The 13621-nt window shown below is 36.0% G+C and overlaps 1 protein-coding gene across 2 annotated transcripts in view; it reads right to left on the bottom strand.

The window, feature by feature from the left end:
- SLF1 (SMC5-SMC6 complex localization factor 1) overlaps nt 1–13621 on the bottom strand; it is a 44789-nt gene that overhangs the window by 24430 nt on the left and 6738 nt on the right. The window contains exons 5-9 of one of the 2 annotated variants that reach the window (XM_021379717.1): nt 12589–12751; nt 6349–6477; nt 5305–5358; nt 2003–2161; nt 770–936 (exon numbers count right to left, since the gene is read on the bottom strand). In XM_021379717.1, coding sequence (XP_021235392.1) covers nt 770–936; nt 2003–2161; nt 5305–5358; nt 6349–6477; nt 12589–12751 — 672 coding nt within the window. Of the gene's footprint in view, nt 1–769; nt 937–2002; nt 2162–5304; nt 5359–6348; nt 6481–12588; nt 12752–13621 lie in introns of both variants that reach the window. The other variant, XM_021379716.1, reaches the window with a different exon arrangement.

Here is a 13621-nt window from a genome sequence, read left to right on the forward strand (position 1 = left end):
ACTATTGGGAGGGAACTGGACTAGATGACCTTTAAAGGTCCCTTCCATGCTTCTATGGTTCAATGAAACAACATGTACAAAAAAAAGAACAAGTATACAGCTGCTGGGTATTCACATTCTGCCAGCAAGCACTAAAAGATAAAATATAAAATACTTTATCTAACAGATTAACTCTTCCATTCCAATGGTATGTGACGTGTTCCTAAGCAAAATTGTTAGATGTCCAATTACAGTGATTCTCGTAGAGTGATTCAATGCCCTTAAAGATTATACACATCTTTACAATCGTATACATTAATAGAGCTCTAATCACAGTTGTAGCTAAGTATTTAAATGTCATTTAAGATTTTGTGACAGTAGTAAGAAGTACAGTTCCTCATCCAACTAAATGAACAAAATAATTTCTGTTGATACAAGTTACAAAAAATGTATTCCTAAACTAAAGTATAGACAAACTCCCTAAACAGCTTTTACATACTGAGACTTGTGTTTGTACATGTATAGGATTTAATCAGTCTTGTTGAACACAGAAAAATTATAATTAAAATCAAAGTAGATCATGAAGCTTCATGCCTGATAAGACTGAATTTTGCTATGTAACTACAGATATATTTGTGTATACACATATATAGATACACACAAGAAACAGCAATAATACACAGATTATTAGAATACTGAAAAGCTTAGAACAAGTCCATCTGTGAGCTAACACAAATCATGTTCAGAAAAATGTAACTACTGCATCTAATACCTCAGTAAACTTTTTTACCTTACAAGCATCTCTATCAAGTTCCATGTGCCTTTCTTACAGATAGGACACTGAAGAAGATCTAAGTAATATCCTAGCATAGATGTAGATTTCCAAGGAGGATCATGTTGGAGAACAAGGTACAAAACATGATGAAGTTTAGCACAAAATATTGCATCAGTATTTTCCTGTAATAAAATAAGGAAATAATAATGGCTACAAAATGATCCAGTTTCAAATGACCAAATTAAATCAGCGAAGTAACACATAATTCATAATCAGAAACAGCAAAATTTTGAGTTTACAACAAATAAGTAAAAACGAAAAAACAATTACACTAAGTATCTTATTCCAGCTGAATATATTACTGCTTAGAACAAAACTCCTTTTCCATTGAGTATTATATTTGTTGCCTACTAGGTTAAGAAAATATGTTGCAAAAGTGCTATTTCTAAAAGCAGTGAAAAAAAAAATATGGGCTGGTTCTTCCACATTTAGAGGCTACATTCATACTATTTGCAAATTAATAATAAAAACCAGCAAGTTTCAAATTCCCCCTTTTAGATTGCATTAATGCTAAGACATTGATAAACTTGAAGGGTTAATATGAGGGCTGCTCTGAAAGTAATACCTCCTGTTTTATTGTGTTAGCCTACAACATCAGAGGTGGATGGTGGTGGTATAGCAGTAGAGGCTGAACCTTCCCACCACTATCCCATTACATGTTGTTGCCATGTGACAGATGGCAGCAGAGGGGCAGTCTGACAGAATGGCATCTGATATGAAGTGTGAATGAAGCAAAGGTGTGTCACTGCCATGAGGAAAAATGGCACCTGCTGACATTCACTGATGCTTGCTGAACCTTGATGGAGACCAAACAGTGGATGTGAGCTGAGTGAGGCAGTGGTGTGTTTCAGCAGTGGCAATAGAGGGTCACCTCCCCTGATGAAGATTATTCTGAGTACACCATGCAGGCTCTTGTTCATCACTGGTGAAAATGCATAGCTAACGGTGGTGACAATGTTGAAAAATAGTTTTTTGTAGCTGAGAATTTTCTCTACCAAACAGAGCTATTGTGCTCTTTGTATCTGTTGTAGTTTCCATGGAAATAAATAAGAGGCATTACTTTCAAGCAACTTATGTAAATCACTATAAAGCTGTAAGTATACCATAAGAAGCAAGGATTATAATATTTCCATCTTTAATAGTTATAATATTTTAGTCTTTTGTAATACTTAAGCATTCTGCTCTCACCAACAGGACACGTTCTAGAAGAGAATGAAAAAGTTGAACAGGAGGTAGAGAGTACTTTTGACCAACAGCAAGCTCTATAATCACTTCAGATAATAAATGCTCTTCTATTAATTCTTCATACATGTATAATCTGCCTGCAGACAGGTTAGTACTTTTAACCTGTGAAAGAGATATATTTATAAATAAAATGAGTAATAAACAGACTTACAAACTCAATACAAAAAAAAAATCATGAAATCTTTAAGTAAATGTTAGCAATGTACAGGAGAACACAATAAAATATAATATAAATATTACTTATTGCCTGATCCAATGAGCTACTGCAATTCAGAGAAACCTTATCTCCTACTGAGCTGGTTTTTCATTGACATGAAAATGCTTTCAGAACGTGCTTCCCTTCTTAAGACTATCTGAATACATTTACCCTATTAAAAACCAAACTACAATTTACATACCCTGTAGCTTGCTTATAACTTATTCTGAGAAGTTGTGCACAGGAATAACTGCTAATATTTCCTAACATGTACAAGTACATCCTATGGAAGATAATTACTATCATCAAACAGCTGAAGAAAACTGAGCAAAAATATAAAACCACGAAATACATCATTTATAAGTAAACTTCATAAAACTACAAACGATACATCTATTTTATCTCCCTGTTTTCCTGTAATCATTGGGCATGTCAAAGAAGCAGCTAATGCTTCAGATAGCACAGGTATTGATCCCAGTGTATTTCAGAGCTCTGAAGATCTTAACGGCACAAGACTTCCTTCCTATTTTGTGCCACTCGGGACAGTGAAACTATAAACTTCACAAGCTTTCACAAGACACAGAAGAACTTAATAGTTTTCCAGAAATGCAGTATCTGCCCTGTAATTTACCTGTTTATGTCTGAACACTCAGCTTTCAAAAACTTTCTTTCCGTTGATAAATGATACGAAAGAGGAGCTACTGAAGATCTTAACTATGTTGCTGTTTACATCCCTCCTGTATTCAAAACCAAAGCTAAGATGCATAAGCCAGTTATAACTACACTGCTGATGGACATTTCAGTTTTGAAATTCAGCTACTCTGTTCAACCACATGGCCTGAGATTCTGGTAAATTCAAGTACACTGGAAAAAGGGAGTACAGATTCACAACTGAGAGAAGTAGAGTCAAAAAGAGGAGAACAGTGATTGACCTGCTGGAAATTAAAGTTACGCAAACTTACTATCATCTTAGTTCCTTAACACCTAGCAGACTTTACTAACAGACTTTACCTACAGACTTTACTTCTGCTATGAAATCTGGCTTCTACTGTGCAGTAGGCACTTGAATGTGAATGAACTCTACCTTAGCATTAGATATTTAGTTTTTATGCAAATGCTGCAATTCTGGGATGCCTAATGTATGTTGTCGCTACATTAATGATAAATAAAAATGCACAAAGATTTAATTAAAATTATCTAGGTGTGCACCTGATGTTTTCAACTCACATTTATTTCAATTTTATCATTCATGTATGCACTATAAAAAGCTTCACATTATTTCCTTTAGAAACAATAGTTGCAATCATACATTTGTAATGTTAATTATATGCAAACAGCACATCTAAAGAACAATCATAAAGTGTTTAATAGCAGTTAAGTTGTGTGAAGATGCCTTAGTATATTGTGCAGGTACAAGCATGTCACTACTGCCAAGGTCACGATCTGGTGATTGCACCAGCAGGCCTTCCTACCTTCTGACTGAAACTTAGATTTCCTGAAAATTCTGACACTAGATAAAACAGACTTCATTCATGCATTATTTGTAATGTACACTGAAAAAAAACCCAAAAAACAACAACAACAAAAAAAACCCCTCTTTTGGGAGATTTTAAGGAATTATGCATTATTTTTGAAACAGCAAGAAAGTACAGAATGAATTTTCATCTTATTTGAGACGTATGGAAGGATGATAGGAAATTGGTGAGGTGGACTTTTTTAAGTAATAGGAGACACTTCTTGCAGGACCTCAATATTCTGTAAGCTGTGCACAAAGCTGCGTTGGCTGGCAGTCTGGCTGATGAGAAAGTAGCAGTTTCTTGTATAGTACTACAAGAACAAGAACCAATACTTTGAGCAGAAACAAATGGAAAATGAAGGTCCGTAAAATAAGCTGTGTTTAGAAAGCAAAATGCAGAAGAGAAGCTGTCAAAATATATATAAAAAAAGTCAGGGAAGATGAATGATAGCAGAGCCAGCAAAAGCAAACTATGTCTGAATATAATACATAGTTCTAATCTGTTAATTTAGTTTGCAGATACTTTTTTTTTACTTCCCCAATACTGTTGGAAATACTCACTAGAAACATATTAGAGCTGTGTTTAACAGATTTAAATATACTGCCAATAACAGACCCATATTGGATGCAAAGGCTAGCAATAGATATTCCACAAAGCAATAAAAACCAGTAACATATTCATATTATATAAATAATTAGAATTAGATTCAAAAATTCCAAACTAAAAATTACACTGGGTGCAGGGTAACAATTTATTTTCAGAACCATTACGAAAACTAAAGTTTTATTGCCTCATAAATTCATTAAACTAAACATCAACATTACAGTCTAGGACAATAACAAAGGAAAGTTGATGCTTATGTTTAAAAATACGTATATGCTTATGTTTAAAAATAAAAATTTTCTCCTCCCCTTCAATAGAAAGAAATTAGATAAAAAGGGAATTCTGCAAAGACTGGGGCCTCATTTCTATACCAAGTAACTATTTACCTAGTATGGGTGAAAATGAGTTTTCAGCTACAGAAAAATGCACAAAGCTAATAGATACGCTTTAAGTATTTCCCATTTTAACCTTTAAAATGATAAAAGTACTGAGAGAGAATGTTTCAACAAACTTATTTAAATAATTCATTTTTAGTCTTAGAGATAGAAAAGGGAATATATTTGAAAGTATTTATTTACTTAACATAAAACAAAAACTTGATAAAATCTGGTGCTGACCTGTACTTGATTTATGATATGTATTTGGCTTAATGGGGAGAAAAATGAGAAATGAACTAAATAATACAATCCTCCCTTTTCCATCCTCTGCCTCTCTCTCTTCATAAGAAGGCAGAAGTGGAAGTAGTGAATAATAGACTGGAACAATAAACAAATTCATCAGTATCCCATGATGCTCTCTAACTTTTCAATAATTTTAATACATTTTAAAAAATATTTCTTCAATAGCAAATTTCACAATAAAAGTATGTTTAGCTAACTTTGTAACAAATTTCCATAAATGCAACATGTGCTTTTTGCAAGAATCCTTACCTTTGGATTGCATTTATTCAGAAAGTCTTTATGAGCAAACTTCTGTTTAGCAGCCTACAAAACAAGAAAAACTCAACCTGTACAATGGATACTGGTAAACAATCTATAGTGTATAAAAAGAAGATTAAAAAGACGATTTTTTAAAAAATACATTTTTAAAAACATTCAACAAAGCAGCCTATTTGTATTTATTTTCTTAATATTCAGGTGGCAAAATTAAGAAATAGGGTACTGATGATCTAGAAGGAAATAATACGGATAATTTTTCTCCTGTTTTCCTGTTATTGTCTGCTTCTTTTTTATGCAGTTGTTATGTAATGCCAGTTTTATTACATTTGAAAGTACTAGTATTTTCAGTTTTTCTATGACAAAATGTAAACCCTGGATACCCCTTACAAATTGTCCACAATGTGAGGGATAGTAGGTGCAAGTATGAATTACTACTCCTGATACATTTAGTTATGGCTTACTGTTACAATGTTATTAACACCTACTTCCAGAGAAAATCCTTTAGGAGAGACTGTCTTTAGGATTATAATTACCCTATTTGGACATAACTACATAATAGTTGAAGGGAAAATAATCTGTTAAGAGGTGTGCCTGATATACACTTGTACTGGTTTTGGCTCTGGTAGATTCCTTTTCTTTATAGTATTTTATAGCATGCTATGATGTGGTGAATTTGTGACCAAAACAGGGCTAAGAGTGTACCTGGGAGTTAGCTCTTGATGAATGGTGCTAGTACACCATCAAGGTCTCTCTGGCCTCTTTCGCAGCCCTACCAGCAAGAAGACTGGGGAAGTACCAAGATTTCAAATAGTCTACCACATCTTCCACACACCCACACCTATCAGTTACCACTATTAAATTGTATTTTGGCTAATGGTAGATGTAGTAAATAAAGAATTATTAAAAGTCATTATTACAACTACAAAAGATGGTCACATTTCTAGTTAATTAGCTCAGCATCTATACTGAAGGATAAATTTAGTTTTGTATATTTCATATTTTATGGTAAGAAAGCATTAACTAATTGTCACTTACCTCAACAAAATACATATGCTTTATCACAGCATTTTTCATTTCAATTAGCTGCCTGTTAGATTTGTTTTTGTCAGTTTCTTGTGCTGGCAGAAAACCATTAATTTGGGTAACTTCAGGATGTTGTATATCCTTCTGTGCAAAGCAAAACAAAACAAAACATTATTTTTTAATTTCAAAGCTAATGTTTTCAAACAGCTTTTATGTGCTGAAATATTTTCTTATGTTCTATTGTAAAATCATTGTTTACATGCATGCTTATTCAGATTTGAGGGTTTACACTACCTGGCAGACAAACAGCTGTGGAAACACATCACTGACAGCATAGGCAGCTATAGCACGAGAACTGCCAATGGAAGTTATTCTCCTAATTGACTTTAAGTCTGGCCCACTCTGTGCTACTTAAACAAGAGCTGTTTCCATAATAACTCCCTTTCAGGACTTTTCAGAAGCTAAAACTACATCTTTTCTATTAGTTGCTACCTTTAAGGTTGTACAAAGCTAGTAATTCGAAATTTAGTTGTGGTTTTTTTTTTTTTAATGCTATCAGACTAAGAATAAAACACCATAATTATAGGCTGCTTTGAGTTCACATGGTTAGATTTTGGTAGCAAGGACATCTGTAGGTGTGGCCACTGTGAGAGCAGATAGACAAGGAGATGCCCCTTGTCAGATCAGAGCCAGCTCCAGCTGCTCCAACAGGGACCCGCTGCTACCAGAGCTGAACCCTCAGCGATAACTTTTTTAAGGAAGTGGAAAACTACTGTGAAACATCAGCTAGGAGAGATGGGGTGAGAAATGGGAGAGAAGCAACCCTACAGGCACCAAGGTCAGTGCAGAAGGAGGGCAGGAGTTGCCGCAGGCATGAAGCAGAAGCTCCCTGCAGCCCAGGAGAAGCCCATGGTAGAGCAGCCTGTTCCCCGGCAGCCTATGGGCACTGTGTGGAGCAGACAGAATCACAGAATTCTAAACAATCTATAATCATAGAATTCAGATCTCCATGTGCAACCCATGGAAGAGCCCATGCAGCCTCCTGGTAGGAACTGTAGCCTACGGGGGATCCAAGCTGGAGCCATCTGTTCCTGAAGGCTTGCACCACATGGGAAGGACCCACACTGGAGCAGCTTGTGAAGGACTGCATCTCATGGGAATGTCCTCAGGGGTGTGAAGAGGAGACAACAAGAGAGACAAAACATTACAGCCTAACCACAATCCAAGCTCTCCACCCACCTGTGCCTCTAGAGAAAGAAGATTTAAGAATGAAGCTGAATGTGTGAAGAAGGCATGAGTGGGGTGAAGGTACTCAGTTCTGTTGTCTCTCACTATTTTACTCTATTATGTAGGTAGCTCCAAAAGTTATGCCTCCTCTTTATTTCCACGGAAACTACAACAGATACAAAGAGCACAAGAACACTATTTGATAGAGAGAATTCACAGCTACAAAACACTATTTTTCAACACAGACACAGTCATTAGCTATGCATTTTCACCAGCAATGAACCAGAGCCTGCATGGTGCGCTCATTACAATCTGCACCAGTGGCGGAGACCCACTGTCACCACTGCTGAAACAGACCACTGTGTTCACACCTCACTGTGCTCACATTCACTGTTTGAACTACATCAGTGTTCCGCAAGCATCAATGAATGTCAGTGGGTGTCAGATGGAGGAATTCACTATCACCCCTTTGCTTCATTCACACTTCCATATCAGATGCCATTCTGTTAGACCGCCCCTCTGCTACCATTTGTCTCATGGCAACAAAGTATAATGTATTATTGGTGGAAAGTTTCAACCCTTACTGCCATACCACCAACATCAACCTCTGATGTTGTGAGCCAACATATAAAATAGGAGGCATTACTTTCAGAACAGCCCTTGTTATTGGCAAGAAATTAAATTAGTCTTCTTTAATTCAAGTGTGTTTGTTACAGTAACTGGTATGTCCAGTGCTGGAAAACTGCTCTAAACAGATTTGATGAGCCAAGAATTAGTGAATTACTCTGACAAATTAACTAGTCTTTACTTCCTGTGCCACTTTATGCATGTTGTTTTCAATGCACTTCTAAAAATACTTGTATTCAGATAATTTATAGTACGATCCCGGCAAAGTGTTATAAATTCCAGTGCATGGCCCACAAAGCATCTTAAAGTCTGTATTTAAATACAAAGATAGTGCTCTAAAACCATGCATGTGCTTTAACATCTTGAACCGGTAGAAGCGACCCCTTAAAGGATTGAAGATACTCCCACAGAGAATTTTAACACTAGAGTTACAAGGTTGACATTATAAGAACAGACACTGAAATACAGAGATGAAACAAAGCATTGTTTAAAAAAAATCAGAAATAATCTGAATGCCTATGACTATACACAGTTCCACTTAAAAAAGAAAAAAAAGAATATCATGCTGCTTGGCTCAATTTAACATCTGATTCGGGTGCAAAACCATAGGATGTACGTTTGTGCACTTATGAGAAAGAGAGTATTTATTTCTCACAGAATTAGCAGTCAAAGAGCAGGACTACAGATTTACAAAGCTGGAACATCCTAAGTTAAGTCCTAACAAAATACGTGCCAAGTATTTCTAGAAATGAAAGAAAAGAGCACGTTCATAACACTTTTGATAAAGCCTAAGACATCATCAAGTGTTCTGCCTATGTTTTATCCTTGTCCTTTTAAAATACAAAGTGTCATGGCAGTTTTCTGAATTCTTTAGATGCATTTAGATAGAAACTGGTGTTTTCTTGGCCTCTGAAGCAAGTTTATTGAGATCTAAGAAGAAATGACACCTATAAATTAATGAACATGTTAAGATGGAACACTGTTATCACATCTGGGATGAACTCAAGGTTCATAGCAAGAAAGAAATTACTCTCATGGAGATCAGTAAAAGGCGAGATAGTCATAAACACTGGACACACATTCCTATATTAAACATCTACCTTAGCGGAGAGCTACCTTAACCAAGAGCTGTAAAGCAGAATAATTTCTCCAAACAAGTTTCATTAAGAGAGTATGATACTAGACTGAGCTCCCATGTTGAGCTGTGTTTTAGCCAGCATGTAAACACTAAGATTTTTACCTTTTTTTGCTCTTTTTTAACAGCTTTATTCATTATTAAAAAGGGGAGAGCCAAATATATGCTTTGATCTGAAGAATGCAAAGCATTTCCAGAAGTAGATTCTGCCTAATCACAAATGCAGTTTTAGCCTCCACCAGTTTGCAAGGACAGTGTTATCTCTTTAGCAGTACCTTAAAATCAACCCCCACTCTGAGGAACTACAAATCTAAAGGAATTTTTTCAGACCTTTGAGTATTTCCAGGATAAAATGTTAAGAAGTTCTGCATAGCGCATGTGACTCTCTCCTGGTTGGTAAACTTATCTCCTGAGAGATGCAAATACACGACACCTCTCATGGCATCATAAATGTGACCTAAATGACAAAGAGTTCTTTTCTGGGGGGCCTGAAAAAACAGAAGTGGAAATTGTGAACTGTGAGAGTCCACAGTTTCATAGAACATTCAACACATATCTGTGAAAATGAAAGACTGTTTTTCTGTTTTGCTTGTACACACCTTTGCTGATATTTGGGCTTTTCCTAAGTCCCTTTCCTCACAGTGTTTTCCTCAAAACCTCAAAGCTTTTTGTCTGTACTTATACTGGAACTTCTATCTATTGTGTAAGTTCCAAACAAGTTCACAAGCATACTGTTTTGTGCCTAGGTTGATGAACAGCTGAATATAACATGCAGAAAATACATTCCCACAACAAAATTTTCAGCTGACTTGAGAATTTCCTTTAAAAAAAAAAAAATCAAATGTATCAAAGGACAGATATTTATACTAGAAATCTAATATCCAAAATAGGCAAGGCTTTCACCAGACTGAACACTACAGCTGTACAGTTTATATAGTTAGTAGAATTTAGGGAGTTAAATCTCTTTATTTTATTCTCTCTACGTGGCCTTGGGGAAGGATGTATGCTATCCATAGCCACAGAAGCTACAGAATCAGTAACATTTTCATTTGGTGAATTTTAACCACCCACTTTCACGTCCACCTTTCGAACAGAATGAATTCATCAACTTCTGCCATAGACATTGTTCAAAACCAGTAATTGAATGGTCCTTCACTAATGTCAAGCAATGGCAAAATTGATCATTTGCAGACAAGGTATCTCTAAAATCTAAAATCAGGCCTTTCTGTAGCCATCATTAGTCTTCTACTCATTCATTACAAAGCTGAACAATGTTGACACCACTGCCACTTTCATCAGCCTCTGAATTGTGCATGCCCCAGTTAAGGAATAAACCCTGGATTTAAGTAGGAAAAAAAAATATAAAATAGACCAGCATTCCAGAATGGAAAGAAGAATAAATAATGTTAAGAATGAGGATCAAGGTCATGGTCTCAGCCCACACAGGATCCCTTACCAAAACGGTCTATAGGAAAGGGTAATATCGGTCATGGTTAACAACAGGCTATGAATCATGAGATGCTTCCCTCTCTTTGAAAGGGAGAATAGAAAAGAAAAAGTTTTAGTGAGTACTGCACATACAAGAAAAATTACTGTGTCATTTCCTCTCATAGTTCAGAAGGAACTATGAAAAACATAATTAGGCTGTTTATCTTGTTTTACTTTTTCACCACTGTGAATTTAACTTATTCTGACTTCATTTGGAAGCTGAACGGTAAAACTCACATTCGGAACAATCTTATGTTGCACCGGATATTTCACCTGGCTTTGTCATTCCAACAAAAAACTCTCTTTCTGTCAAGATGATTTTCAGTATGGTTTCTCCCTTCGAATTAGGTACCTCCATTTTTACCTAGGCCTTCATGTCTTAACGTATGTGCTGATGGGACAGTAGTTCCATGTTCTAGAACAGTTAATAGTAACTACCCTCAAACATGGAATGATCCTTCTTCAGTAGGGGAGAAATAAAGCTATGTTTGGATAGCAGATCATACAACTATTTTAGGAATCATAATTCCTGTAGCAACACTCTCAGTGCCTAATTGAAAAGATAAGGTAGGTGAGCAACTTCTGTAAGATTCCTAGTGCAGAAGTAGTTTTGAGTGAATTTCCTCTGTCCAACATACAGTTCCATTAGAAAAATCATATGGCAAGCACCAACTCTTCCCAGCCATGAAAAACTGCAAGCAAACTTGTTTTAAGAATAAGAATCTTACTATTTTACCATGGACTGTAATGTTTTAAATAGAAAGGTAGAATAACTGAAGTTAGTTAAGAAAAGAAGTAATTGATACTGAAGTGTGAAGATGCCATCAAAACCTTATTTAATGGTTTACGTCAAACCCAGAAAAAATACTTACACATACATTGAAAAAAAAAAGTGTAGATGTGGCACTTAGGGACATGGTTTAGTGGGCATGGCGGTGATCAGTTGACAGACAGAGCTGATCACCTTAAGAGGTCTTTTCCAACCTTAATCATCCTATGACATAGACAGACAGACATAAGTATATACCCATACATTTGAAACCAAATAAGGAGAATATAAACAAAAAGTAGGATTTTTATCGGTATTTTATGAATAACATTTTGAACTGTTCATCTGATGGTCAACTATATTTGAACTTCATCCTGAAGTCCAGTTCATTTTTCCAGTAGTAATATCACACAACAGGAGTGAAGAAGGAACACAAAGAGGGAGCAAAAATAAAGCATGCTTCTTTGGTGTCATTTCTACTGGTCTGAATCTAAACACTGCTTTGGAAAGGACAGCTTTTGCATTACAGAATCACAGAATGGTTGAGCTTTAAGGTAGCTATGGATTCATCTGGTTCAAACCCTGCTGAAGCAGGCTGCCAAGGACCATGTAGATGTAGCATCTGAGAATCTCCAAGGAGGAGATTCTACAACCTTCCTGGGCAGCCTGTGCCAGTGCAGCACCACTTGTATAGAACAAGTGTTGCTTGATGGTCAGAGGAAACCTCTAGTGTGCCAGCTTATGCCCACTGTCTCTTGTCCTGGCTCTGTTCTCTTTGTACTTCTCCCTTCTGCTACCTATTCACATTGGTGAGATCTTCCCTGAACTTCCTCTTCTCTAGGATGAGTTGTCTTTGTATTCGAAAGTTGTATTACTTTTTATCAATTTTCAAAACACATCATATACCCCTCTATTATTAATACTGCATCATACAGAGTAATCAGTAAACCTGACATAAAAATGTAATGATGCAAGTGATTTTAGGTATGTTTTTCAATTTACTTACCTCCAAAAGGTAATCTCCTATATATTGCAAAGGGTAGTATTGAGCTTCAGAGAAGCATTTTTCTTTTTGCACAGGAAAAAATTTATTAAGAATGAATACATGAGTAATATCACTCTCCACATTCTGAGATGAACACACGGTTGCCTTTCCAGCTTCTAGAACTCTAAACAAACAGATTTGGAAAGACATTATATACTGCATTTTATTCATACTGCTTAAAGTTACATTAATTTTCATAAACTACAAGTATGAGAGTGCAGATGTATGACATTGCCAAACTTTCACCAGGACATTAAAAAACTGCTTAATAGCCATGAGAAAAGGAAGGAATACACTTAAAAAGACACCTCTCTCCACAATTTAACACTATTAATTAAATTCAGTGTAAGCATCCTACATATATGGTAGAAAGCTTCACACGTTCATTTAAAAAGTCAAACTCTTAGATGACAGCATCTGTCAGTTATTGCACTATGATGATTACTTGATCTTTCAATTAAGAGTTGTACTACCAACTAAGTAGTTAACCAAAAATGGAACACTGCCTTTCTTAACTGTAACATGGTATCTTTAGGATGTTGTTTTCCAACTTCACAGCGTGCTCCAAAAGCAATGCCTCCTATTTATCTCCATGGAAACTACAACAGGGATACAAAGAGCACAATAACACTATTTGATAGAACAAATTCTCAGCTACAAAACACTCTTTCAACACAGTCACCACTATTAGCCATGCATTCTCACCAGCAATGAACAAGATTCTGCATGTCATACTTGCAAAGATCTATACCAGTGGAGGTGAACCACTGTTTCAAAGCCACTATGACAGCATTGTTGCTAGAATCATAGAATCATAGAATTAGCTAGGTTGGAAAAGACCTACAAGATCATCCAGTCCAACCATCCACCTACCACCAACATAACCCCACTAAACCAGGTCTCTCAACGCTATATCTAAACGTTTCTTGAACACCTCCAGGGATGGCGACTCCACCACCTCCCTGGGCAGCCTGTTCCAGCGTCTGACCACTCT

Source organism: Numida meleagris, chromosome Z, assembly GCF_002078875.1.
Source record: "Numida meleagris isolate 19003 breed g44 Domestic line chromosome Z, NumMel1.0, whole genome shotgun sequence".
In the NCBI taxonomy this organism is placed as follows: Eukaryota; Metazoa; Chordata; class Aves; order Galliformes; family Numididae; genus Numida; species Numida meleagris.